At 31.4% G+C, this 25,783-nt stretch overlaps 1 protein-coding gene across 2 annotated transcripts in view; it reads right to left on the bottom strand.

Annotated features, from left to right (window-relative positions):
- The window catches only part of Pif1A (PFTAIRE-interacting factor 1A), a 62,612-nt gene that overhangs the window by 30,275 nt on the left and 6,554 nt on the right, over window positions 1–25,783 (bottom strand). For both annotated transcript variants that reach the window (XM_070636562.1, XM_070636561.1), the window contains exons 2-4: window positions 19,731–20,176; window positions 19,141–19,453; window positions 12,007–12,078 (exon numbers count right to left, since the gene is read on the bottom strand). In XM_070636562.1, coding sequence (XP_070492663.1) covers window positions 12,007–12,078; window positions 19,141–19,453; window positions 19,731–19,984 — 639 coding nt within the window. In that variant the 5' untranslated portion in view covers window positions 19,985–20,176. The remainder of the gene's footprint in view (window positions 1–12,006; window positions 12,079–19,140; window positions 19,454–19,730; window positions 20,177–25,783) is intronic.

Genomic DNA, 25,783 nt, shown 5'->3' on the forward strand with positions numbered 1-25,783 from the left:
ATACCCATTCATTCAATATCCACTTGAAATACCTTCGTCCATTAAATCTTTTCCTAATCTTAAATTGTCCAAAATTAAGCTAATTAATTGTTAATTTGCACTCATCAATCTTCTTGTGCAACTATTTTGAAACACACTCAATTTTTCTTGTGAAATTCTTTCAAAAAACTCACATAATTCAATAATATTTTTTAACAAACAGCCGCTAATGAATTATATTTGGGTGTCCTTACTCCATCACGTTTTTTAAGATGTTTTGAGTTTTGAAAAAGTTCAATAGCACTTATGTGGATTTGTTGTGTTTGGCTATAACAAATGATTTTTTCAAGTTTTGTGAGTCATTTATGAGAATAATTTTGAGGTGTGAAAATTTTAAAAAGAAGACAATTTGCAAGGTTCTGGTTCTTGTGAGAAGAGTGGTTTGACCTATATTGCATAGAACAGCGATGGACAGTCTGTGTGCCGCGGCACATTATTGTGCTGTCAGAAATATGAGATGTGGGGTTTCGGTCGAAACTTACCACCAAGGAGTGGCGCGAAAAAAAAGGTTGCAAACCACTGTATAGAAGCCTGTATTGGAATTGCTTCAAAATGACGTTTTTAACCTTCTTGAGAGTACAAGGCGTATCCTGACATCAACAAACTCAAGAATTCTTTATTTAGATCCCAAATAGATAATTTGCTATAGTTTTTACAAAGAGCTATTGCATTCTTAATTCCAGCACCCATCAAAAACTGTATTTTAGATCCTTTACTTATGCTTTGTAGTTAACTACATGCTGGGAACTTTTTGAACAAAGTTCTGACCCAAATCTTAATTACCGCAACTCACTTAACAGTTCCTTATTCTAAATTTACACAACACAAAAGCATTAAGTCTTCAATAATTGCTGCAAACAAAAAGCTTAAGATTCACTCAAGAGAAGATCTAAGATTTGATCTAAATTCCGTAAAATCTAGAGTAAAATCTTTTAAGAACCAAAACAAAAGTTTACAGAACTAAGAACAATTCCCATGAAATAATTAACCGTTTAGTACTAAATCATTCACATTCATGCATACAACATAATTCATGCTTTATGATGTTTTAATAGAAACATTATATGATTTAATAGAACCTTTTGTTATATCCCGTTAAAGAACATTCTATGTTATTTTTAATTCGAACAAAACTAAATGAATCTTCAAATTTCCGACATGCGCGAGAAGTTCATTTACCATTTAATGTACTTTTTTTATCTAACTTAATCAAAGTTCCGTTCTGTTTCATTTCATTATTCTCTCTCATGTGTGTACATGGCAATTATCAGACATTAAATGATCATCAGTCTTAAAAAGAAAACTTTTTTATTATAAAAGAACCAAGATTTTCATCATCAAAAAAAAATTCAATAAGCATTAAGATTGATGATCTTGTCTAGCATTATTGTATCGCAGCATGTTTGATTGAACATAGATTGGATGAGTTGTTGATGGTACTCAATGATGTCCGATGAGGGCTATAAATATAATAAATCTATTTTTCTAATAGTTTCGACAATAAATAGAATGTGTGGTACTTGTGAATTGCGTATGATGTACAAGATTATTATTGACATATTGAAAAAGAAGAAATGAATGTTTACGAAAATAAAATTCGGTTGTTGACCTTACTAGAAATAGTAAAGGTGGTTTGTTATATAAAAAATTGTGGTCAATAACTGATGATTTCATGTGGATTTTCGCTGGCGGACTAGTTTTTTGTGACAATACCTGATTGTTTAAAGACAGACATTTCTAATTTTAACATTTGAAACATTTCATAACAGTACAATACTAATAATAATTTCAAGGGGAATATCCTAACAGACAAAGAGCATGCTTTCATGGAACAGAAATACCACAATAGTTCATAAAGCAGTATATTTTCTAGTTAAGGATATTTAGCAGCAATGCCAGAGATAATTCCAATAAATACAAGTTAATTACACCGCCCTTGGTTTGAATCCGCAAGAGAAAATAAATCCTGAAGCTCTAAAAGCTACTTGGCGTATGACAGTGATGAAAGAATTTCAGCTTAACGTGCGGAGTTTACAAAGTAGCAGAGTCAACCACATCGCGTCAAAATTGCCAAAAATCCGCCACCAGGTAAGCGTGACTCTGGCTCAAGACTAGACTCATTGAAATCTGGCCTCAGGACATAGTCAAGTAGGCCTGAGGCTGGATTTTTGATCATTTTTCCGCCGCATGCTCTCCGAGACTTAGTTTTTATGAATAGAAACATCTTAAATCTCGTGATTTACACTCAATAATACCTTATTGCATTCCCTACATTATCCATTTTGCCCATTTGATTTATTTCTAACTCAATCATCATAAATTTTACACATAACAAATCTTTTTAAAGACTGGTCATAAAAAAGAGACTTTAACCAGTCATACAAAAAAATCTCACAGTCTTCACAAAAAGAAGCTTTTGCAAAAGAAGAGAAAAAAATTAAGCCTCTAAATAGCCATCAATAGACATTTCCTTTGCAACATCAAACATTCAAGTTTTCTGGTTTCTTCTTTCTTATTCATATATATTTATTTTTTATCGTCTGATTAAACATGTGCGATGCTGATGATGTCTTAAAGCATGTTTGGACGATTGAATGTAAATTGTAAAGCAGCAGAGAAGAAAAAAGAAAGTTCAAGTCTTTTTTTCTTTCTTTTGAAACAAAAAAAGAAGAAAAAAATGTCCAAGTTTGCCGAAAGAAGAAATTCGAAATTATTGCCTATGCGACATTCAGTCTATCTGCACATTACATTGTATTTTTATCTATTTCTTTTCATATTATACCTCACTAACTTCTATTTCGTGCTGTTGAGACATAGATAGTGACAGTAAGAGAGTTGAAAAATGAGCAGATAATTACAGAGGGATTAGCCGCAAATTAAGTTTCAGGTCGACGCCTCCTCAATAAACAATAAACGCAACAACAAAAAAATTATAAAAGCTGTTGCTGTTGCTATTTAGAAAATCAGATTAGAGCGTGCACGAGAGTAATTTTTGGATTTTTTGATGAAAGTATGTAAACAATATTTAACTATACTAAGAAAATTACAAATTGGAAGCGTCGTCAAGCGGAATGATGATTTGAGCTTTTAGCATTTTTTTCTAAAGTAATTAGAGTAGCTTTGGATTATAGTTAAGGAAATTAGAGTAGTTTTGTGACACTGTGTCTGATAAATAAATGTAAAGTCATGTTTAACGGAGTTTTTCAGCAATTGATCATCTGATATGGTATAGGTCAGTGTATAGGTACACCACTGGTACAACTGGTGTGGCAAAGCGCCGTCTCAATGGTGCAAGTTATGCACTTGGCAGACACCAGCTCAAAACTCAATTCCAATTTCATGTTCCAACACCAAAAAATGCGCTCTAACCACCAAACCCCAAAAAAATTATATTCCAAATATTTTATTTTTTGAGTGCATCATAACGGAATTAAAGACTGAACACACCGCAAACAAAAAAAAAGTAAAAGTTCTTCCTTAACAATGTTATGAGCATGCTTACATACTTTTTGTATGTTTCTCTTCTTTTCTTTAATTCAATGATTTCCTTCTTTTGTGTCGATAATCGGTCCCCGGATAGCTTCCAGGTATTAGAGGCATAACTTGCACACATATTATATGTAATTTTTCATGTAATGAAAATTGGATAGATAATTTCCATCAAACATCGAACGACCAATTATCGGAATCATTCAACCAAACATGACGCTAATTAATTAAATAAATCTGCTTCCTTCTTCTTCTTCTTCTTGCTAGTTTTCGACAATCTCTCGATAATTATTATTGAACAATTAACAATACATACATTCTTTTTATTATCGTCCATAAATGGTTTTATTCGTTCGTAAAATGCTCAAATTGTTGATTAATTTACCGTATTTTATGCAAGCATGTATATGTGCACTATCGCTAATTATTGCCTTCCTTTTATTACGAATATTATTGCTATTTTAACAAAAGAATCAGCAAAAGTTGTGAATTGCGAGAAAAACAATTGATGGAGGTCTGTGTTGAGGATTTATTGCCACATTTTGTTGTGGATAACAAATAAATTGAAAGCACGAAGTTGTGAAGGTGATGGTGATATTGGTGATAATTCAAGGAATGAGTAATGTAGTTTGGACATGATAGCCATTTTCTTAAAATTTCTCTAGCTTTGCATTTTTGTCCAGCGATCAGTATTAGATTAACAAAGCAATAATCAACTAGTCCACAAAACTAAAATTACAAAACATGCTAAATTTAAATTAACTTAAAAATTCTCACAAGATTGCGTTTTAGTAAATAAACCCAACATTTGCCCAACATATCATTACATCTAAATTCATTATTCAATCAAACTTAATCACAATTGAACCTCAAGTATCCAATTAACCAAAATTTATTTCATAATTTATCCCACAATTCATTTGATTTCTTTGGTTCGAAGTATTGAATTGAAACTCCATATATACATATTAAGACTCTTGACCACAAAAAGGTGTCAATAAAATTCCTTTGTGCCGGACAACAAAACAACAACAAAAAAATCATTCTTAATAAATTGCAATCGTTGGATGATTAATGAAATTCACAACCGTTAATCAACGAGACAGGAAGTTTCTTTTTTTGTTCAACTTTCAATGCATTCGTTTATTGCCTTTATGAAGTTACATACAAGCATACTGGGAATTTTATTGGAATTGAAACAATTTTATTTTAAGAGAATTGAAATAATTGTGATTAGGGATCGGCTTATGAAAATGTTTACAATGAGTTTAGAGCATGTGCTGAGTGAATATTGTGATTTTTATTGTTGCTGTGAGACTAGAATTAAATTAATTGCTATAGCCGTTCACACATTTTTTCATATAAGTTAAAGCACTAGACGAGAATCATGTTGGGATCAAGGTTGGTAAGTTCCTGGAGTTGAAATAGATTCAAGGAGAAATTCTACAATCCAGTCTAGAATTTTAGAGTTTTAGAATTGGTATTAAATAGGTCGTGGATCACAATCGATCTGGACAGCTAGCAAAGTAAGTTAGTAAGTATAAGACTCTTCGGATGCAGCATCTATGACAGAAATGATCCATTTCCCACATATTTAATATTTTATAAAACAAAACCTTTCTCACAATAAACTGCAATTGGAGCTAGTTACCTATATGTCGACAATAAATCAATCAAGTTCTCAAAACAACTTTGTAATCATTTCCCAGACGAAGTAGCTCCAACTGCATCACAGTAAGTCTTAATTGAAAATTCATATGACGCGCTCATAACTGAGGCGTATCCACACACTTTTTATCTAACTAAAATAAACAGAGTGTTTAAGGCAAACACTTTACACAAACCCAATGCTTAATAGTCAACAAGATAACAAAATTGGAAATAATAATGAACAACTTTCCCGAGTAGAATTATCTTTTTTTTTTAAATGTTGAAATATTAAAGTTACGTAAATTTGTTTAAAAACTGTTACATTTTACAAACAGAAGTTCTGAAATAAAATATCTGGAGAATAATAATTTTGTAATTTATGTACTCATAAATTTGTGGATATATACAGCCTCGAACTGACAAGAAGCATGCTCATGAGTAAAAAAAGTTGTAGCTTTTCAGATCATTGAGATTCAGAGCTGTGGTAGGGCGATTATCTAGCAAGTGAGGGTGAGCCAGGCCTCTGCACTCAGTAGATCTACAGTTTAAAGCGGTATCAAACCACTCTTTTGGCTGTGAGCCGCATTCCGTTTCGAATAAAATTGAGCATGCTTACTGAATTTACTCATGAGTACGCTCATTTACGTGAATATGCGAAATGTCTGTTAAGGTAGCATCTTGAAAATTACACAACACAGAAACAGTTTTCTTAGAACATAACTTTTTCAGGATGTAGTAAAAAATTCCCACCGAGCCAACAGAAAATCATATTAAATTAATTTTTTAATTCATAAACACATGCACTAAAAAATTTTTCCAATTAAAATTTATGACGCTTAAACATTTCAAATAAAAATGCAGAATACTCAATGAGCTTTAATGCTATACGGCTAAAGAAGAAGTCAAGTTTCAATTAAAAATTCAATGAACATGCTTTCTTCAATTATTTGCAATTTTAATTCAGATTTCAAGAAAATATTTATTATGTTTGGTCTGCAAAACAAAATAAAAAATTCTTTCTTCTGTCTTGTCAACAAACAAACAAAAAAATGACTCAATTCGTCAACGAGAAGAACAAGAGAAAATGCAAAGCACGTTGACTTTATTGCTAATTTTATGGCTACAAAGAATTTTTTCAACAAAACATTAAACTGACTTTTTTCCCATTCTGAATTAAAATTAATAAATCAGTCTATAAAAAAACAGAACTTCCTTCAAATGTACGCGATTAAGAATTTGTTTCTCACAGATGATTTAAATATTGTACTCGATAAGTTCAACATGTATGCTAATATATCTTTAAGGACGAATTCAAACATGCGATCTACATTGGAGTATACAAGTGCTGTACATGCTAAGTCGCTGCTTTCCTGAAAATAATCGCAAATTAAAATCTCGTCAGCACGAGCTTAAAAGCTGTTCATGTAATTGGAGATTTTAGGTATTCTAACAGGAGTAGAGCAATAATTCTAAATAGAGCAGCCCGAGTCATACATGAATGACCGATAAAATTACAATTGAAGATCGATTTCAATATTATATTCATTTTTATATAATCACAATATGAATGATTATGCGTTACAAATTCCAATGTATATTAACAGACACGCCATTAACGATTAACGATAATTAATTTTCTTTTAGAAATTGCTGTCTCATTACTGTTTGATCATGACTTTGTTGAAAAATTGAGTGGATAAAATTGATATTGATAGGCATCTATTTTTAAAAAGGAACAAAGTAACTGACAGCATCAGTCTCATTTTTTGGATACTATGGAATTTAAGATTAACTCGTACAATTCGTCAGCAGTTATGAACGAAAAACTATCAATAACATAAGAGATAATATTCATATGCTACATATCTGTCAATGCTTTAAATTTCTACTGACCTTAGAAATTGGGGGTCAAATTTATTAAAGTCTTTGCATTGTTTCATGATATATGATTTTAATCTGCAATGACTAATATATCTCTGTATGAAAAATAATCATAATATTGGTTTTCTGGCTAGAAATATTGCTTTATGAAATCTAGTTTAGTCTCCTAAATGTGATTAACAAGCAATACATGCATCACTATGCTTAACATCACCATGTACAAATCTCACATTCTCTTGGTGGAGGTCGTCAATCTAAGCCATAAAAAAGTGTGAAATTTAGAGATTTTCTGGTTATTGCAGGATGTGTTGTCCTATCAAACCGCTAATTACAGTCTAAGTACCCCAAAGGAACACAACGACGATCGGTAATTGGCAGATGCAAGCCAGCTATAGGAGACATCTAAGGAAGTTCATGGATTGCAATTGGATTGTATGATCAGCAAAGTAACAAAGTAAAATCTAATTTAATTTCTTAATAAGCTGAATAGCTAGAGTACCCAGGCACATAAATTTAAAAAAAATTACAAATTTAATAGCTTCCTTTCTCTCCAAAAATGGCATAAATCTAATAATATTGCAAGCTTTAGAGAAAGCATTAAAATTATTGTAAATAATTACAATAACTCCTACTTTCGCACTAATTCAAGGATCATAACAACAACATTAATAACAATAATTTCTAAAACTCCAATCATCGAATCTTAAACTCCTTATTTCCTCTCAATTCATTTCATAACCACCTCAAATTACTTTTCAAATTAATATACCATTCGCTTATTTTGACACATTTACTAGCTTAATATTTTCTAAAAATATATCTATAAAATCAAAACAATGCAAAAATCATTCAAAGTCATTTATTCTCACTTAATAAAGAACAACAAACGAAATAAATGGTAATCTCCCCTTGAATTTATAACAATCATATAAAATCGCTTTTAATTTATTATGCATTATGGATACTTATGGGCGCTGCTGTTAAATACAAACAGAAACTTTTTTTTTCATAACCTTAATGCAATTTGTAAGTATTATGCAGATATTGAATGTCTCAATGTCAGTATGAAGTGCAATGACAATACTATGAAAGAAATAAGATTTTTGTCCATTTTTAAATCATCACAATGACTATGTTTCTCTACTTCCATTATCTTTCTATGCCTCCATTGTCTTTTAATTGTCAGCACAAAAATAAATTTATTGAAGCCGAGCGAAATTCGAGCAGTGCACCGAGGGACGGAAGGAAAAGTTGATTAAATTATGTACACGAATATGTGCAGTTTATGTGATTTATCGAAGAAAACGAACAACAGTAACAGCAGCACTTGTAATGCTGATTAAATTCGACCGAAAATATATATTTATTTTTTTCAACATTATTTTTTTGTGTGTGGGTTTTGTGTTGTGATCGGTTTGGGCTGAATTATTGGATGAAAATGGACATTAAGTTATGGTAAACACGCAACAGCATACGCTGTAGCAGAGACATATCGAGTCACTGTCGAAAAATAATCTCAACTTATTTGATCAACTTGCTTGATAGAAAGAAATGTGATTATTTTTAGTGAAAAAGTATTAATCCTAGGTTATATCCTAGAAGCAAAAGTGACTTGACAACTCACTTAACAAGGTGCGGGTCAACAAATTTATTGTTGAATTTGAAATTCTGGGTCCAAATTCCATCACAGACCTAGTGGTTTTTTGAAAGCTTAGACACTACGAAAGCTATCGAACCTAAGATCCAAGATGCTCAGTTTTGTGCCCATACTCATATGCATGGTCCTAGTCTGTTCGGGCATAAGCCTTTGACTTTGAATTTTCAGCCATATCACGCCCCTACAATCATAAAGTTCATGAACATTACTGAATACCATAAAACAACAATAAAATCTTAAATTTCTTGAAACTTAAATCGGTAATCAATTGAACCTTATTAACCTCTTAACTCCCAACTTGAATCTTTAAAGAATATTCATCACATTATCATCGACTCCTCGATCCACTCGACAAAAAATCGCTTTAATCACCGATTTCGATTGATTTTTTTTTTGTTCCTCATACAGTTTCATATGTGTTTTAAGCATGCTTAATATAACAATGAATGAGCCGAGATATTATCGAGATCTCTTTTTCTTTATTTTCTTTTTATTTCTTTCCACTTATTATGAATAATTTCTTCTTCCTCTATATGTTGTTATAATTTTTGGGTAAATTTCACTTTCGTATATCACATATTCATTCAGTCAGTCAGTCACATACATAAAAATAACCAAAAAAGAGCGAACGATATATGGGAAACACCGAACAACATATCAGCGTATGGACTTTCTCCTCCAATTCCTTTTGGATTCCACTAAAGGTACCTTATTTTTACAACAAAAAAATAAATATAATAGTAACAAAAAAAAAACGGAATGAAATTGACGATAAATGCTGTGCGCTTCGAGGCAGTGTCTTAAGATATTTTTCATGTACATACATATTCGTCAGGTTCGATTTCTTCCACTTTACACACGACTTTAGAGACGGAGAGTGAAAAAAATATATAAATTGCACGTTACAAAGTGTTATGAGAAATTATTGTAGCATTTCTACATGTGCCATTTGCCGCTTATGATTTTGTACATTCTGCCTTTTAATTTTATTAACATCAGTCTCTCTAATTGATGCTGAATTGCTATGAGGATTGAAGATGAAAGACCTAAAGGAAATGTTTTTTACGTGCGAATGGAGATTTTTTTTTGCATTTTAATTTTTGGAAGCCTTTTACTTTTCTTTTGGAAATAATTCGAAGGATTTAAATGTCAGAGTTTAATGAACTTCTGTGAGCATAAATGGTTTGATGGAAGTTTTGTGTTTGATTAAGTTACTTTCATAAATCCTGACTATAGTTGACTTTAGCAATACTTTTAGAGATTTTTTAGGTATCAAAACTTAATGCGACTATGGAATGGAATTCCTCTGGTGATCTATCAGTATTATATTAGATATAACGAGTATGTATTTACCATACAGTCGTCAAACCCTCAAAAGTTCTGTAATTGATACATGAGACCAGAAATCGTAGGACGTGAATTCGAGTCCTACTCCGTTATTCGAAATAACCCTTTTTCTGTTCTTCATTTATCATTTGAACTTTATCAGCATAGAACTTGTATAATATGAGAATCATAACAGAGTGGACAACATAACACATGACACAATGACTAGTTAAAAACTTAGACCTACGTTCGAAAAATGACAAATTTTATGGATCGTTCCGGAGAAAATGTCCTACGACGACTTTAGGTCTACTTTATTAGCTATACATTATGTCAAGTTGTCCACTCGAGATAGAACATAAGTATGAAGATAATTTCAATATAGTTCAAAAAAGTTGATGAATAAATTGTATGCCAACCACCAAAAAGAAAATGATCCTCTACCTTGCTTTAAAACTCCTATAAATTCTCTTCGTAAATTAGAAATCCATTTGAAAATAGGTGGAAATTTTCAGATATTTGTGATGCTGATTATTTCGTTGCTGTCACTTAATTTTGTCACTTGTTTTATAAGTCCAGTATTTCTTCTTATTTTATTTTAAACTTAATGTTTCGATATTTTTCTCGATTTTTTCACCAAATTATGTTCTTGGAATTTTTTATGTATTTTCAAAAAAAATTATTAACTTTCACAATTTTTCAAAGTTTGAATTTCACAGGGAAATTCTTTAAATTACTCAAAAAATCTTCAAATTCTTCTGATTAATTTTGCTTCAAAAATTGTTTTTTTTAGTCTTAATTTTTCACATTCTCAAATTACATAATCCTTAAACGGTATCAATTGCACACGAAAACTTAATTTTTTCCTCAATTATCAACACAATAACATGTGCACTCAGCAGAAAATGATCCGTCCATTCAACAAAAAATTTTCGTCAAAAAATTCCATTCAGTTCATCACTTTCTACACTTAAAATTTGTTCACTTCGTGCACCTCGTAAGGTTCAAATTTCATTGCAATGAATTTTCAATATTAAAAAAATTTCACAACTCGCAAGTATTTTTCGATTTGCTTTTCTTTGTGTGTCTATTGCGGCAATTGTCCATCTATTTTTGGTAAGTCTTTAATTTTTAAACTTTTTTGTCCAATTGTTTGACACAATTTTATGAATACTTAATTAATAGTTATTTTCTTGCAAAAGAGTTCAATTATTTGTGACATGAATTCACGATTTTTGGGTGGGCCTGCATTAAGCCACCATCAAGTCAAAAAGGCTTTCGAAAATTCTACAGTAAAGCAACAAGTTTTCTAATTTTCACTCGACCGCATCGACAATCAAAACGTGAACTATTGACACTATGCATTCAAAAAGCTTCAATTTCTAATTTTTATTCGCCTTCTTTCCTTTTCAACTTATTCATAAATGGTCAGTTCTTTCACCGCACTAAAGTACTTGTCTTTATCTCTTTATTCACTTCCAATAACAACAACAATAAAAAAATAAGCGAGAGACAGCATAAAAATATTTCTTTTTTTTTATTGTCTATGCAAACCGTCTTATTTCCACCTTTCCCAATCTACCTCAAATTCACGACTGAATTCCGAAATTTTCGATCAAACAACTTGCTGTTGTGAGTATCTCACTCACTTGTGGCTTGTTTCTTTTCTTTAACACATTACAACGCAAGTCTCTCTTGTGACTTATTCTCTGTTATTTTATGTTTGAATCTCTTTTTAAGGCTGTTGAGAGAACAACCGCAACTTCTAAGAGATTTAACACAACAGAAACCAAAACAAGACTCTTTTAAACCTTATGAAACCAAGAGACTCTGACTCATAATAAGAAAAAAAAATTGAAACTGAATATGCTTTTAAAGAATAAAAATGAAAATGAATGAAATATGCGCCGACAATCCACGACTGAAATGTATGTTATGAATGAAAAGGAAAAAAAATCACTCACCTGAGATTCATTCTTCTTTATTTGCTTCTTCATGTTGGAAATTTCTCGTTCTTTTGATTTTAATTCTTCAAGCTATAAAGATAAGAGGAAGACGAAGAAGAAAAAAAAGGTTAATAAAGTTGAATAATGCATGCATCGGAATTGGTTTATGGGAATTGCGCATTTCATTTTTTGACGGCTCAAAATCTTTATTTACATTTCTTGTTCAAGAAAAAATATATAAAATAAAACCAGATTGAGAGGTGAATTACATTAGTTTACTTAAATATATTAAAGTATTTGAATATGATTTTTATTTCTAAAGTGGAGGTGACTCAGATTTTAAGTCGAAAAAAAAAAATATTGTCATGAATTTGTAGATTAAAATTTTTGTTTCGGAAGATAAATCGTGGAATTGAAAATTTGTATGTTGAGATATACTTTTATGTTTCTTTTGTTTTATGATAATTTGAACAGAAATTTACATTGATACTCATTTTAATGCTTATGCATTCTAAGATTAGTGTAGTCATTAGCGTTGCTTTCATCAGATAGTCTCTTATTTTGACTTTATGTCGCACTTAGTAGTAGTAGTATTCTTTATTTACCATAAAGGTATTTTGATTTACAAATGAGATTGATACAGTTGAATTTTTTGGTACACAGTATTTTTAAGACACATTGATATGTAGGATCAAGTTAACAATTTTCAAATCTAGGTTTCAAATAAATTTAGGCTCTCGTTTCGGCGGCTATCTAGTATATTACGTGATACTTTTCAGGTTCGTTCTATCCAATTCCAATCATTAGGTAATCTAGTAGCTCTCGTCCCTTTGTCTCTCGCTATACTTCAAGTTTATGACCCGTTCCTTAATCCAACGTTGCCCAGAATTTCAAATTAGGCTTGATCTCGTACATTAGGTTAGCTTAGGTTAGCTTTTAACATGTATCAACCTCACCTTCTCGGTATGGAGACAATTCAATCCAAGCAACACAGTGAGACGGAGCCGAAGCTCTCGTTAACAAAGGATGCGTACCGCACACCAATTTGGATCGAATATTGAAGAAATTTGTGAAAAACCGGCCGAAAATTATCCTTAACTGCAAGTTTCGGTACAGTAAGAGACGGCCTGTTTTCCTCATGAATTCATTCCAAATTTTTGCGAAGGATTAACCTAAAAAGCTGATATTCTTAAATTAAAACAAGGAGTACCAAAAATTGATCTCCACGGTCAGCGTTTGGGCAGTTTTTTGGTCAACGTTGACTGAATGTTTAGCAAAATTAATTATTTAAATGCCTAAATTGCACTAATAAGTTGCATTTTCCGAATTTTCTCTTTCGCTCGGAATTTACCTAAACATCCTATCTATGAGCTCATACACAATTTGCATTTTAGATAGTCAGGTGATCTATGTCATCCTTTATAAAAAGAAATATTATGTCTTCATAACTTTCACTCTTTTCTAACCAAAAATTTGAATCTAATTCTCTTTGATCTATTGATATATTAAACAAAACTTTCAATTGCTCTAAATCCTAGAAAATCTTTTCAAAATGCGACTAAATTGTACAAACTACCTCAAAATCGCATTAAAATTCCAACTGAATAGTCAAGTGTAGTGCGAAACTACTTAATTTGTGCTTAATGGAATTAAATCTCAAGATTTACTTATAGCCATCTTCAATTTATTAAAAATAAGTCTTCATTACAAGTACATTCATTCACTTTCTTCGTCAATTTGTAAGATCCATTATTAAGCCACTTTTTGATAGTTTGGTGTGATCATGATCATCGTAAGACCACTTCATATGGACAATCATTACAAGTCATTTGATTATTCAACATGCAATTTCTTTTTTCAATCTGTGCTGTGTCAATTTTAAAAATTTTAAATCTCAGATTTTATTTGAATTTTTTTCCATCAAAATATTTTTGATCCCACATTTAAATTTGATTTTTTTTTGAATATAAATAAATCATTTTGAACTATATTGAGCATGCTTGAATTTAAAAATTTAATTTTAATCCCACTTGAGTTTCTATAATCCCTCATCTTATTATCAAAAGAAAGCCTTTTACCCGTAAAGAAAATGATTTTCTACGTGTAAAAATGTTGCAGCATTACATCATATAATAAGATTAAAGAAAGTATTCATGCTGATATGGTTATATACATTACGAAATAATGACCTTTAACTTTCAGCTGATTAATATGTAACGTGATAGAAATTTTTAAATCTGTTATAAATGATTAAAGTGACTTGATAAGTGACCGTAACAAATTGGATATGTCCCGAGAATCTCTTGTGGTTGGTCATAAACCTTTTCAATTATGGTATTGCTTACAATGCACATGTTAATGTTCATATTAATGAGATTGACTTTATTCGCATACAAAACGATAAATGAGCTCAAGTTATAGGCTTCAGTTTGAGTCCATTGTAAATTATTATTTTGAACATTGACCTCTCTGTGTCAACGGTTAAGGAAAGGAGGTCTATCATGTGAAAAATAATTTAGTCAGTTTGAATAGACTAAAAGACAGTTTAAATTGATTAGCTTTTCGCATGCTGATTATGTTGTGCTTTGGTTTTGTTTATTGAACCTGACTTAATAAAATATGTTTTGGTCATGAAAATTTGACGGATTTAAGTCAACTTTGATTAAAAGGCTGCTTAGAAAATGATATTGAATTAGTCATAGAGACCCTTATGAGGTCAGCTCTTGATTTGATTAGTCTGAGGGTCATAGCGACTGTTAATACATGTTTTATACTTCAATGTGGCTTTGGTTATGAACAATGATTTATAAACTGCTATGAATTCACTTAGGATCCTCAAAATATTCTGATTTATCTTTGCTAATTCATACATCATGTCTGTTCTTCAACATACAAATTGTTGTTCTTGAAAACACTTGACTAATACCCAAAACCTCAATAAAATCGCAGACAATAAGAAAATTGCACAACTTTTTCACAATTTTGCAAAAATATCACATGCAATCTAAGTTATGATATAGTGTTAATACCAGAAGGCGTCTCTTTGTATTACGTAGAATTTTATTTCACGCTTCCTGCTTTATATGCTCTTGCAATCATAACAATTGCTTGGGAGTTGTTTCCTCCGTAATAAGGTAATAAAGTAATGAAACGATATTTATTGGCCTGAAGTAATCATTATGATAGAAAAAATAATTCATTATGATCATTTAGGAAGCAAGCATGTAATATGGATCGATTGATAAGAGGAAATGGGAGTAGAAGGAGGGCTTGTAGGCAAGGAGAAATTATTAAATTTATGAGAAACCTTCTGATAAACAGGATGAGGCATGAAATCATTAATGACGATGCTGCCTGAATCAAATTTGGGGCTTAAAAGTTCATATCCACATACATTTTATGATTCACGAAATTCGATTTACGACATAAATAATAAGTATAATCCAAAAATTGGGAGTATTCAACAAGAATTTATGTATGTTACTTACTGTACCTTTAACTTTCTAATACCAATATTGGTATTGAATTTATGACTACTTGAATTATCGTTATTAATGGTTCACAACATTCAACAACCGATCATCAAGTAATCTTCCCAATTCTCATCACAATTTTAAGCCAATAACCTAATTATCAAGTCTCAACTGCCAAAAATTTCTCTCATGTGAACAGGGTTCTCATAAAATCTTTAATCTTAACTTATTTTCAATTTCTAATACCTTATTTGCTATATCCAAAATGGAATTCTTTACAATTCTTCTTTATGCGTAGATTCACTGACAAAAATGAGATTAGTGTTTTTTGATAAAAGAAGTAATTCTTTAGTTCTTCTTTTTGTGGATTTTTGAGAAGTGTTTAAAGGTACAATGGATATGAATGGAGTATGTGAATTCAGGCATTCTTTGCACTCAATAGACCCACTCCTTTGCCTGTAGCTTATACAAAGGAAGGCTGTGAGGCTCGTTTGCGCTACATATAGTTCGAAAAAGGACAAATTTCTCTGCTGAGTCTCGAACCAATGATCACAAGATCGCTATTAGGTACCAAACTATCAGAGCCAAGGGGTGAGAGCTCCTCAAAAAGTGCAAAAATCTGCAGCAAAGTGCAACAAAGTGCAGCAAAGTGCAATAAAGTGCAATAAAGTGCAATAAAGTGCAACGAAGTGCAACAAAGTAGAGAAAAGTGCAATAAAGTGCAACAAAGTGCAGTAAAGTGCAACAAAGTAGAGAAAAGTGCAATAAAGTGCAACAAAGTGCAATAAAGTGCAACAAAGTGCAATCAAGTGCAACAAAGTGCAGTAAAGTGCAGTAAAGTGCACTAAGTGCAATAAAGTGCAGTAAAATGCAAAAAAGTGCATCAAGTGCAACTAAAGTGCATTGAAGTGCAGCAAGTGCAGATGTTTCAGACTAAAGTGCAACCAATTTTAAACTTATTTTTAAAATTTTTAAATGCTATAAAACATTTTTTTACACTCAAATATTCATAGTATATGTCACAAAAATAAAAATTTTGTACAAATGAACGATTCTGGAAGAAAATGTCATATCTACAGTGAAGCGAATATTTCTGTGAAGAAAGCGACTTGGCATACAAATTAAACAAAATTTGGAAGCATTTTGGTTGCTTAATAAGACAAAAGTATGTTGGAAGTTCAAAACGGAACTGCTTAGTTCCAATAAGCATTTGATTGACGACTGAAACAACAAAATTGTCTTTAAATGCTCATAATTCAATAATGGACTGATGAATATCCGAAAATCTTTCAGGTTTCTTAAGTATGAACAAAATGCTAAATATTGGAAGCAGTAGTTCTGTATTTTTAGGCCTGTAACATCTTTTTTCATTTTTCAAATTTTTGTAATCAATCTATTTAAAAATTCATATTTTTAAAAACGACAACAGCTACAAATATGCAGTATGTACTAAACGATCAGGTTTTCAAAATACTTTCAGCCAATGTCAGCAACCATTGATATTATTTAAGTTTTAATGTTTTGTAGCGAAAAAAATTTCAATTTCTATGTGGACCAAAAAAACTTTTTTTGAATTTTGTCAAAATTTATGAATTTCTCCATTGATTACTAGATACTGGCTGGTAAAACTTTGAAAATCTGATCTTTTGATACTTACTGCATATTTCTAGCTGTTGTATTTTTGAAAAAATATTCATTTAAAAGTTGATTGTTTACAAAAATTTGAAAGCACAATAAATTATGTGACAGACCTGAAAGGACAGAACTGTTGCTTCCAATATTTAGCATTTTGTTCATACTTAAGAAACCTGAAAGAATTTCGGATATTCACCAGTCCATTAATGAATTATGAGCATTTAAAGACAATTTTGTTGTTTCAGTCGTCAATCAAATGCTTATTGGAACTAAGCAGTTCTGTTTTGAACTTCCAACATACTTTTGTCTTATTAAGCAACCAAAATGCTTCCAAATTTTGTTTAATTTGCATGCTAAGTCGCTTTCTTCACAGAAATATTCGCTTCACTGTAGATATGACATTTTCTTCCAGAATCGTTCAAATTTAAAAATTATACTTCAGAAAAATTTTACATTATTTTGAAACATCTGCACTTAGAGCACTTTACAGAACTTAAACTGCACTTGATTGCACTTCCTGTACTTTATTGCACTTTACTGCACTTGATTGCACTTTACTGCACTTTGCTTTATTGCACTTTATACTTTGTTGCACTTTATTGCACTTTACTGCACTTTACTGCACTTTGCTGCTTTTTACTTTGTAGCACTTTACTGCACTTTGTTGCACTTTATTGCACTTTACTGTACTTTGTTGCACTTTATTGCACTTTATTGGACTTTAGCACTTTGCTGTACTTTATTGCACTTCACTGCACTTTACTTTACTTTATTGCATTTAACTGCATTTTGTTGTATTTTACTACACTTTACGATAATTTACTGCACTGTACATGCTTTATATTTGAATAACCTTCCAAAAAGCAAAATTTTTCCTCATATTTCTTATTTTTGGGTAAAAAAAATCTCGGAAAACCTATATTTGGCCTAAATTTTCCAATATTAGAGTAAAAAACCTTTAAAAAAACCAAATTTCTCCTATATCATGTTGAAAAATCCTCGAAAAAGCCAAATTTCGCCATAATTTTCCTATATTATGGTGAAAAACTTTCGGAAAATTCTAATTTCGTCTCAATTTTTCTATATTAGGGTGACAAACATTTGGAAAAGTCAAATTATGCCTCAATTTTTCTATAATGGGGTGAGAACCCTCGGAAATGACTATTTTCGTATAGCTTTCCGTTCTCCAGAAAGAAAAACTACCGGAAAACGCTATTTCCCACCTTGGTTTCCCAATATTAGAAAGAAAAAATCTTAGAAAATACAATACCGCCAAATACCGCCGATACCGCATGGTTTCTCTGCCAGGGACGAAGTGCAATAAAATGCAACAAAGTAGAATAAAGTGCAACAAAGTAAAGCAAAGTACAACAAAATTGAGAAAAGTGCAACAAAATAGAGAAAAGTAGAGAAATGTGCAATAAACTGCAACAAAGTAGAGAAAAGTGCAACAAAGTGCAAAAAAGTGCAACAAAGTGCAATAAAGTAGAGAAAAGTGCAATAAAGTGCAGCAAAGTGCAACAAAGTGCAATGAAGTGCAACAAAGTGCAATAAAGTGCAACAAAGTGCAATAAAGTGCAACAAAGTGCAACAAAGTGCAATAAAGTGCAACAAAGTGCAATAAAGTGCAACAAAGTGCAATAAATTTCGCTAAAGTAGAGAAAAGTGCTGAATTTGCAATAAAGTGCAGTGAAATCACGGTCAAGTGCAATAAATTGCAATGAGTAGAGTAGAGCTCTCACCCCTTGATCAGAGCATTCCCCAATCGAGCAACTTTGACTCACTGATTTGAGATTCACAAAAGATGAACATTTTAACTTTAATTGGTCTTTAAACTCTAGAGTTCATTTGCCAACTCTGCTTAACCCGAAAAAAAGAAAATGCTAAATAAAAGAAGTTTAAATCTTCAATTAATTTCAGCTTTTATGAAGTCAATTCCCTTCATCCAATTCTAAACATTCCTCCATTCTCAACATATTTATTGCGATGTGAATTATGATTCTAAATCCAAAATAAGCTTTACAAAAATTTAATCACGACTTACCAGTTTCTGGATTTCTGCCTTTGCTGTTGCCGTAATCTGATCGACTTTTGTTTGTTCGTTTGAAATTGTTTTATTTCCTTTCGATGTAACCATGGAAGTAATAGCACCAGCGGATGTACAATTGCAGTTTTTCAATTTCTTTTCAAGTACATTCTTGGCATCTTTCAGTGTTGTCATTTCCTCTGCGAGCTTGTTAATTTCAGCTTTGAATTTATTTGAATTATTTGCTGCTGATTTTTTAACATTTACAATCACTTCCAGTAGCTTTTTCGTCTCGTTTTTTAACTTCCGATATTCACTGTCATGTGTGGCTCTAAATATTATTGGATGTGAAAAGGAGACAAATAAATTAGTGAATATTTATATGAATTGATCGACAGACATATCGAGTGATGAAAAAGGTTCCAAAATTTTAGATTATGCTACGTAACTCAATTTATAGACAAACAAATATTAAAATCAAACAATATGCTTATTGTGATTTGTTTTTCGATATTTCAATGATTACTTTGATTTAAAAAAATACCCAAAAATTCCCAATTTTTTATAGTTTTAGAACCTCACATGCATCCTCATAACTAAACCTTTACCTCAATTCTCTGACAGCACTTCTCTCATGATGCAATTGCTTCTTAACATCGGAAATTTCGAGATTTAACTTTTCATTTATTGCCCCCAACTTTTGAATTTGTTGAGCATTCTCCTCATCGATCTTCCATTGACACTGTGACTTCATCTTGTCAGTGGTGATTTTAAATGGAATTTTTGACTTTGTTGGTGGCAATGGTGGCTTCTTACAAACCATATTAGAATCTCCGTCGGTATTCGTTATCATCTCCATCATCGCGAATCGATTTATTTAAAAAAGAATATTATGTAGTTACGTACTACAATGATCGTCTTGAATGCTTACAACAAACTAAGACGTTGAACTCAATTAACTTTGTAGAAAAAAAAAAAATCATAAAATTCTGGGATTGCCTCAACGTGTGTATACACAGTTTTATTCTCAATTCTCAAAGCAAGTCAGCCGATCCTTTATTATTGGAGGAAAAGAAAACAAAATTATTAATGTTTTTATTACTTGAAAAAAGAATATTTTTTTTTGAAAAATCTATTCATGCACGAAATTGATGAAAAAAATGGATGCATGAAGACGATGAAAAAGATTGGAAGAAGATTCTAGTTGGAATGTTTGATGAATGATTGAAAAGTAGATGCGCATTTGATTTAAGGTAATTCACCATGTGTGTATCGAATAAATTATTAAATGAGAAGATGGTTCAAAGCAACCCTAGTAAGACCTGTAATATACCTGAAGTTCCGTAACATAAAATCTTTAAAACAGACTTTTTAGATGCTGAACGATCTCGGCTACGATCAACAATCTCTTCGAAATAGGATGTTGAAAGAGACAATGTATTGATCATTGGTAGACGGAAGTCAGCGATAGAGATTTAGGTGCCAAATGGGGGAGGCTACGAATCACAATTGATTTGTATGACAAGCGAAGTAAGTAAGTAAGTAAGAAGGTAATTCATGTTTAAATTAGTTAAAATTCATATGATCATCGAATGATCACTCAGGACATCGTGATTCGTAATGCCTGATTCCGTTACAATCCAGTCACATTTCAGAGTCACGTCAGCCCAGTGTCGAAATTTGGAACAATGAGCCGACTATTCCACTTTGAACCAAGCATCAACAAGACAAACTGAAGTCTTCTGTTAACACTTATCTTAATATAATTATTAAATCAAGAAAAAAATTCAAGTGAAGGTTTACAGAACATCGGCATCATCATAATAATTCATCAAACAACAAAAGCTCACAACTTTTTTTCTCTCTCTTGATTCATTAAAGATTAAAATTATTTTTTTCAATAATACTTTATAAGTGAAAGAATCCAGTTTGTATGGAAATTTTATGGCTATTTGTCTGAAGTTAAATATTAATTTAAGTATGAGAGGAAGTGATTAGGTGGATTATGAGTGTTTGATAGATGAACATACAATATATCTATAACAATTTTGTGAATGATCGTTGAGATTAATTTGTATTTGTTGATTTTGGAACTTGAATATGAAATTATGTTGTTAAATATGTAGTCAAGTTCCTGATTTCGAGAATGCATGGAACATCCGATAATTTATTAATTTATCAATTGCCCACACAAAAATGTGTGCTGCACAATGCTGTGAACCGCATTATTTGCCTTAAATTGGATCAAAATCAGCCATCACGGTGTCGTCAGGGCAATTTAGTGGTGCCCCCACACGATCCCGAACAACACGGGATATTGATAATCATTGACTTAAAAAAATATTTCACACATCATCAGATAATATTTGTAAGTCCAAGCAAACAGTAATTTGTAACATGAACCCTACAATTAATTTCTTTAACTTAATTTTTATCTCCGTCCATCTACCTTGAATGCTCAATTAAGATTTCAAGCCCATAGCATAACAAAAGGGCAACATAATTTGTAAGGGAATCTCAAGCGCACACGAGTAATTTACATAATTTAATTTACCAATTAATCATCTTCATTCTCTATCCATGCCAACTGATCAATCTATCAATTTTCTATGCCTCACTTTTTTAAATGAAAAATAATGCTTAACAAGCATAATCATCATAATCATCATCGGATCTTCCTCTCGTGTTCTCATACATATAAAACATTTCCACTTTATGTACATACATAATATCATCATGAATTTGTTAGCATCGTGAGTTAATCTCTTATTGTCATCTAACTGTGATGGCGATGAAGAAAATCGTTTATTCTATGTAATAACTATAGAGATAGGCTTTTTGGTGTTCTAAACGATAACTTCAAAGGAAAAGTTATACAATATATTGAAAAAATGTTTATTGAATGGAACAAGTAAAAGGAGATCATGAAGTGAAAAGTTTAAAGCGCAGTTTTAGTTATTATACAGTTCGTTCAAAAATGCAGGCCTGCACACTTGGACGCATTATATGGTACAGTCAAAAACAGCAGGCTTGCACATCTAAAATGCCAACCAAATTGTCCAAAAACTGCAACACTACATTATAGGCGCTTTACAGGCTGATGTTTTCATTTTTTTCCGAATCCTGTTCTGATCCTTATAGTCCGCCAACACAGAATCATATCAGATCTTCAAAAATCTTTAATTCTGATTTTTTAGATGACAAATGAACGCGACCGAGGTCAAAGAATTCTTGAAAAGAGGCTGTTGATTGAGACAATTTAGCATTTGGTATTGGGAATTAACAAAACGCAGCTAGCGTTTGAACCAGCTTCAAATGGATGCCAACTAAGAGAGGCCATGGATCACAGTTAATCTGTACAGCCACCATATTAAGTAGAGTGTGCCAAAAACTTGACAAGCCCTATTTAAAACTAACATTGCTTTGATAGTCATTATAAAGGAATCAAACTTAATTCTGATTTCATCTATAATTTAAAACAAACTGTGAATCCAAAAAACCCAGACATAAGTCTAACATTTCCCACTTTTCATGAAATACAAGCCAAAAAAAAAGATCGAAGAATTATGAAAGCGAACATCAAGAAGAAGAAAAAAAAAGATGTAGAAGTTGAAGAAGAAGCGTGGATGACTCATCCTTAATATTGTTATTCAAACAATTGATTCGGGTAGGCACGACGATCTTCATATTTGTTTAAGACACATTCCGCCTGTGTTGCCCGATGAAAATTATTAAATGAATATGTTAAATAACTTATAAGGTGCAATATTTGATTATTCAAATGAAACTGAATGGAAGTAGAGAAATGGAAAAATGGGAAACGATTCATTTTATGATAAATTTTCATCTTGTTGCCAAAAAAATATATTTTTATTAATATTTACTCTCCGATATGAATCTACGCAGTTAAACAAATTTTATTTGTCATAAAGAAAAGTATATCTTACAAATATGAATAGAGAGAAAGTGTCAATAGATGAGAAATAAAAATAGACGAAAAATATACACAATAAAAAGGAGAAGGCAGCACCGCGCACGCTACCAATTTCAAATGACTTCTAATAACATTTTTTCATATTTTTGAGCTCATTCAGCTTTTTTAATGAGGCGAAATTTTTTAGTTTTTGTTTTGTGTACTTTTTTCTCTTTCTTTTGTTATCCATGGCAAAGGGAAATAATGGAATTTTTATCAACCGATAGTCAATAGAGAAGGCATTATAGGCTAATTAGTTGAATAAATAAGTTCAGAGTTCTTTCACATAGCGTGAACCTTTTAAGAGAAAATAATAATTTCTATGTACTTTTATAGCTTAATTATATGTTGATACTTAGGTATATACATATTTATCGTAAGGGTCTTAAAGGTCTATCTGATTTGACCCAATACTACATCTTCTTAATTTCAAAAAATCAAAAAATCTTCTCAAATATTGAACTATTATCTGAGAATTTTTCCTGGAATTTTTATAATTGAGGCTTTCCACGACACAAAAGTGCTGCAGCACACAGGATTCTCTCAAGAGCAGAGTAAGCCTAAAGCACGCTCGCGAGCATACAGGTATATTTGAGCTCTTGACTGCTTACTCTTTGCCTGTTAGGGTTTTTAATTTGTGTTTACAGCATTTTCAAAAATTGTTCTAACAGAACCGCAAGGTCATCATCAAAGCTTCAAAGTCCATCACTATTATGGACACTCTTAGTCACAAAAATCAAATTTGAAAATAACAGCGCATATTCCCATTTTAGATAATGTATCTGATTTCAATATATCCGATTCCTTTTTAAGCTGATTCAATATTTGGATAGAATTAAAGTTAGTAGAATGATGAACTCTATCATCTTATGGACACAAAGTAAACTTTATTCATCAGAAGTTAAGTTTTATCAGAAATAACAACACCGAATAGGACAAATCTGTTAATCGACCAGGTTTAAGCCATGTCTGGTACCAAGTTGGAGTTACGCCGTCCTGAGGGCGGATTATTGATGGATCATCCGATTTGTGCTATTCGAGTAAAATAAAACTTTATCCTAACTTTAACAGTTTCCTTATAAGTGCATCGTAAATGACTTAATCCGAAGTGCAATATTGTTTATTATTTACTTTTACAGTTTATAATTCTTGTGAATTTATTGAAATTCCGTCCTATAATTTCTAGGAATTCCTTGCAACAGCTTTTCTGATGAAGATGCACTTTATTTTTATAACTTAATATAAACTGCAAATCATCTCTGTTTATCATTTAACATCTTTTTTGCATTAAATGTTTATTATTTAAATCAACACATTGATGTAGCTAAAGATCATCAAAATTACTTTTAAGCCCGAACAGACCAGAAGCATTTTTATGAATATACTTATGAGGACGTTCATCTATGTTTAGATGCTCATTGTCTTGTGGTGAACTTCATTTGAAAATTTCTCAGATTAAAGCACTAATTTTGACGATCTTTAAAGACAAAAATTGCCATGTCAAGGCATGTGATGAGGAAATTGGCAAGAACAATGTAAACATAATCATATGGAAATCTAAAATTACAGTCTATGTTCGAAAGATTTGACTGAAAAATCCATTAAAAAATTTACGATATTTTGCATTAAATTAAATGATGTGGAACTCTTCAAATCCTGTTTAAATATTGCAAAATAAAACATTAAAGTTCCGAGTCATTGATCAAATCCAAGCAAAATGTAAGCTTTATGATTACAGTCATTTGACGAGACGTGACTGACCATTTAATGATATTCATCTATAAACATATGCTAACTAAAAACTATGTTAATAGTGCATTCAATTTCCTTGAATGGCAATTTACAAGCTCGTAAAGCTTCACTTAATTATAGCCCTTTAAGATGATCAAACACTAACTTCAACATAAACTAATTTATGTGTCAATTAAAAAATTTTCATGACCAATTGAAAGACAATCCCCAAATAATTAATAAATCACATTCATTTGGTCAATGTCAGTGCTGCAAATTTTCTATAACATTTTAAGCCGTTTTTTGTGTTGCTCATTCAAAACAACAATTACGAAATATACACAAATTTTAGCAGCTCATTCTACGCCTTTTTACTACAATATAAATTGAATTGAAATTCGTGACACTTGCAAATTGCCATAAAATGCTGAACATCTCTGTGTGTTTTAAATACCATAAATAAAGCCACTTACGTAATGGTTATTTTAGAAACGTCTAATTCTATAACTAAATGTTAAACATTTATCGACTCATTGTGTTGAAAAAGTTTCTAATTTACTGATGTGTGTTTTTGAGTGAAGCTGACTTTGTGCATTCGTTGCTTCTTTATAAAAATGAATTTGTTATAAAGGAGAAGTTCAAATATTACGTAATGCTATTAGGGCCACCTAAGGAGAAGAGGAGGACTGTGTGGTTCAAATATTTGTTACTCCTCAATCCAAAGTGTGCTGGACTCCATTACAGAGTCCGACACCAATTGAGTAAGATAAGATAATTTTCAATGTAAATTTCAATACTAAGAGATTATGAAGGGAGGTGGGTATTGCCCAAAAGTCGATTTTTCGCTTTACGTAATAAATAAACAGCCTCATTTTGTTATGCTCTAGCATTTATCTCACTTATCTGACCTATCTATTTATTTATTTAATTGAAGACTCTAATACAGCGTTTTCCAAA

The sequence above is a fragment of the Chironomus tepperi genome, unplaced genomic scaffold (genome assembly GCF_022539635.2).
Source record: "Chironomus tepperi strain 1889 unplaced genomic scaffold, CSIRO-AGI_Ctep_v1 contig_128, whole genome shotgun sequence".
Classification (NCBI taxonomy): Eukaryota; Metazoa; Arthropoda; class Insecta; order Diptera; family Chironomidae; genus Chironomus; species Chironomus tepperi.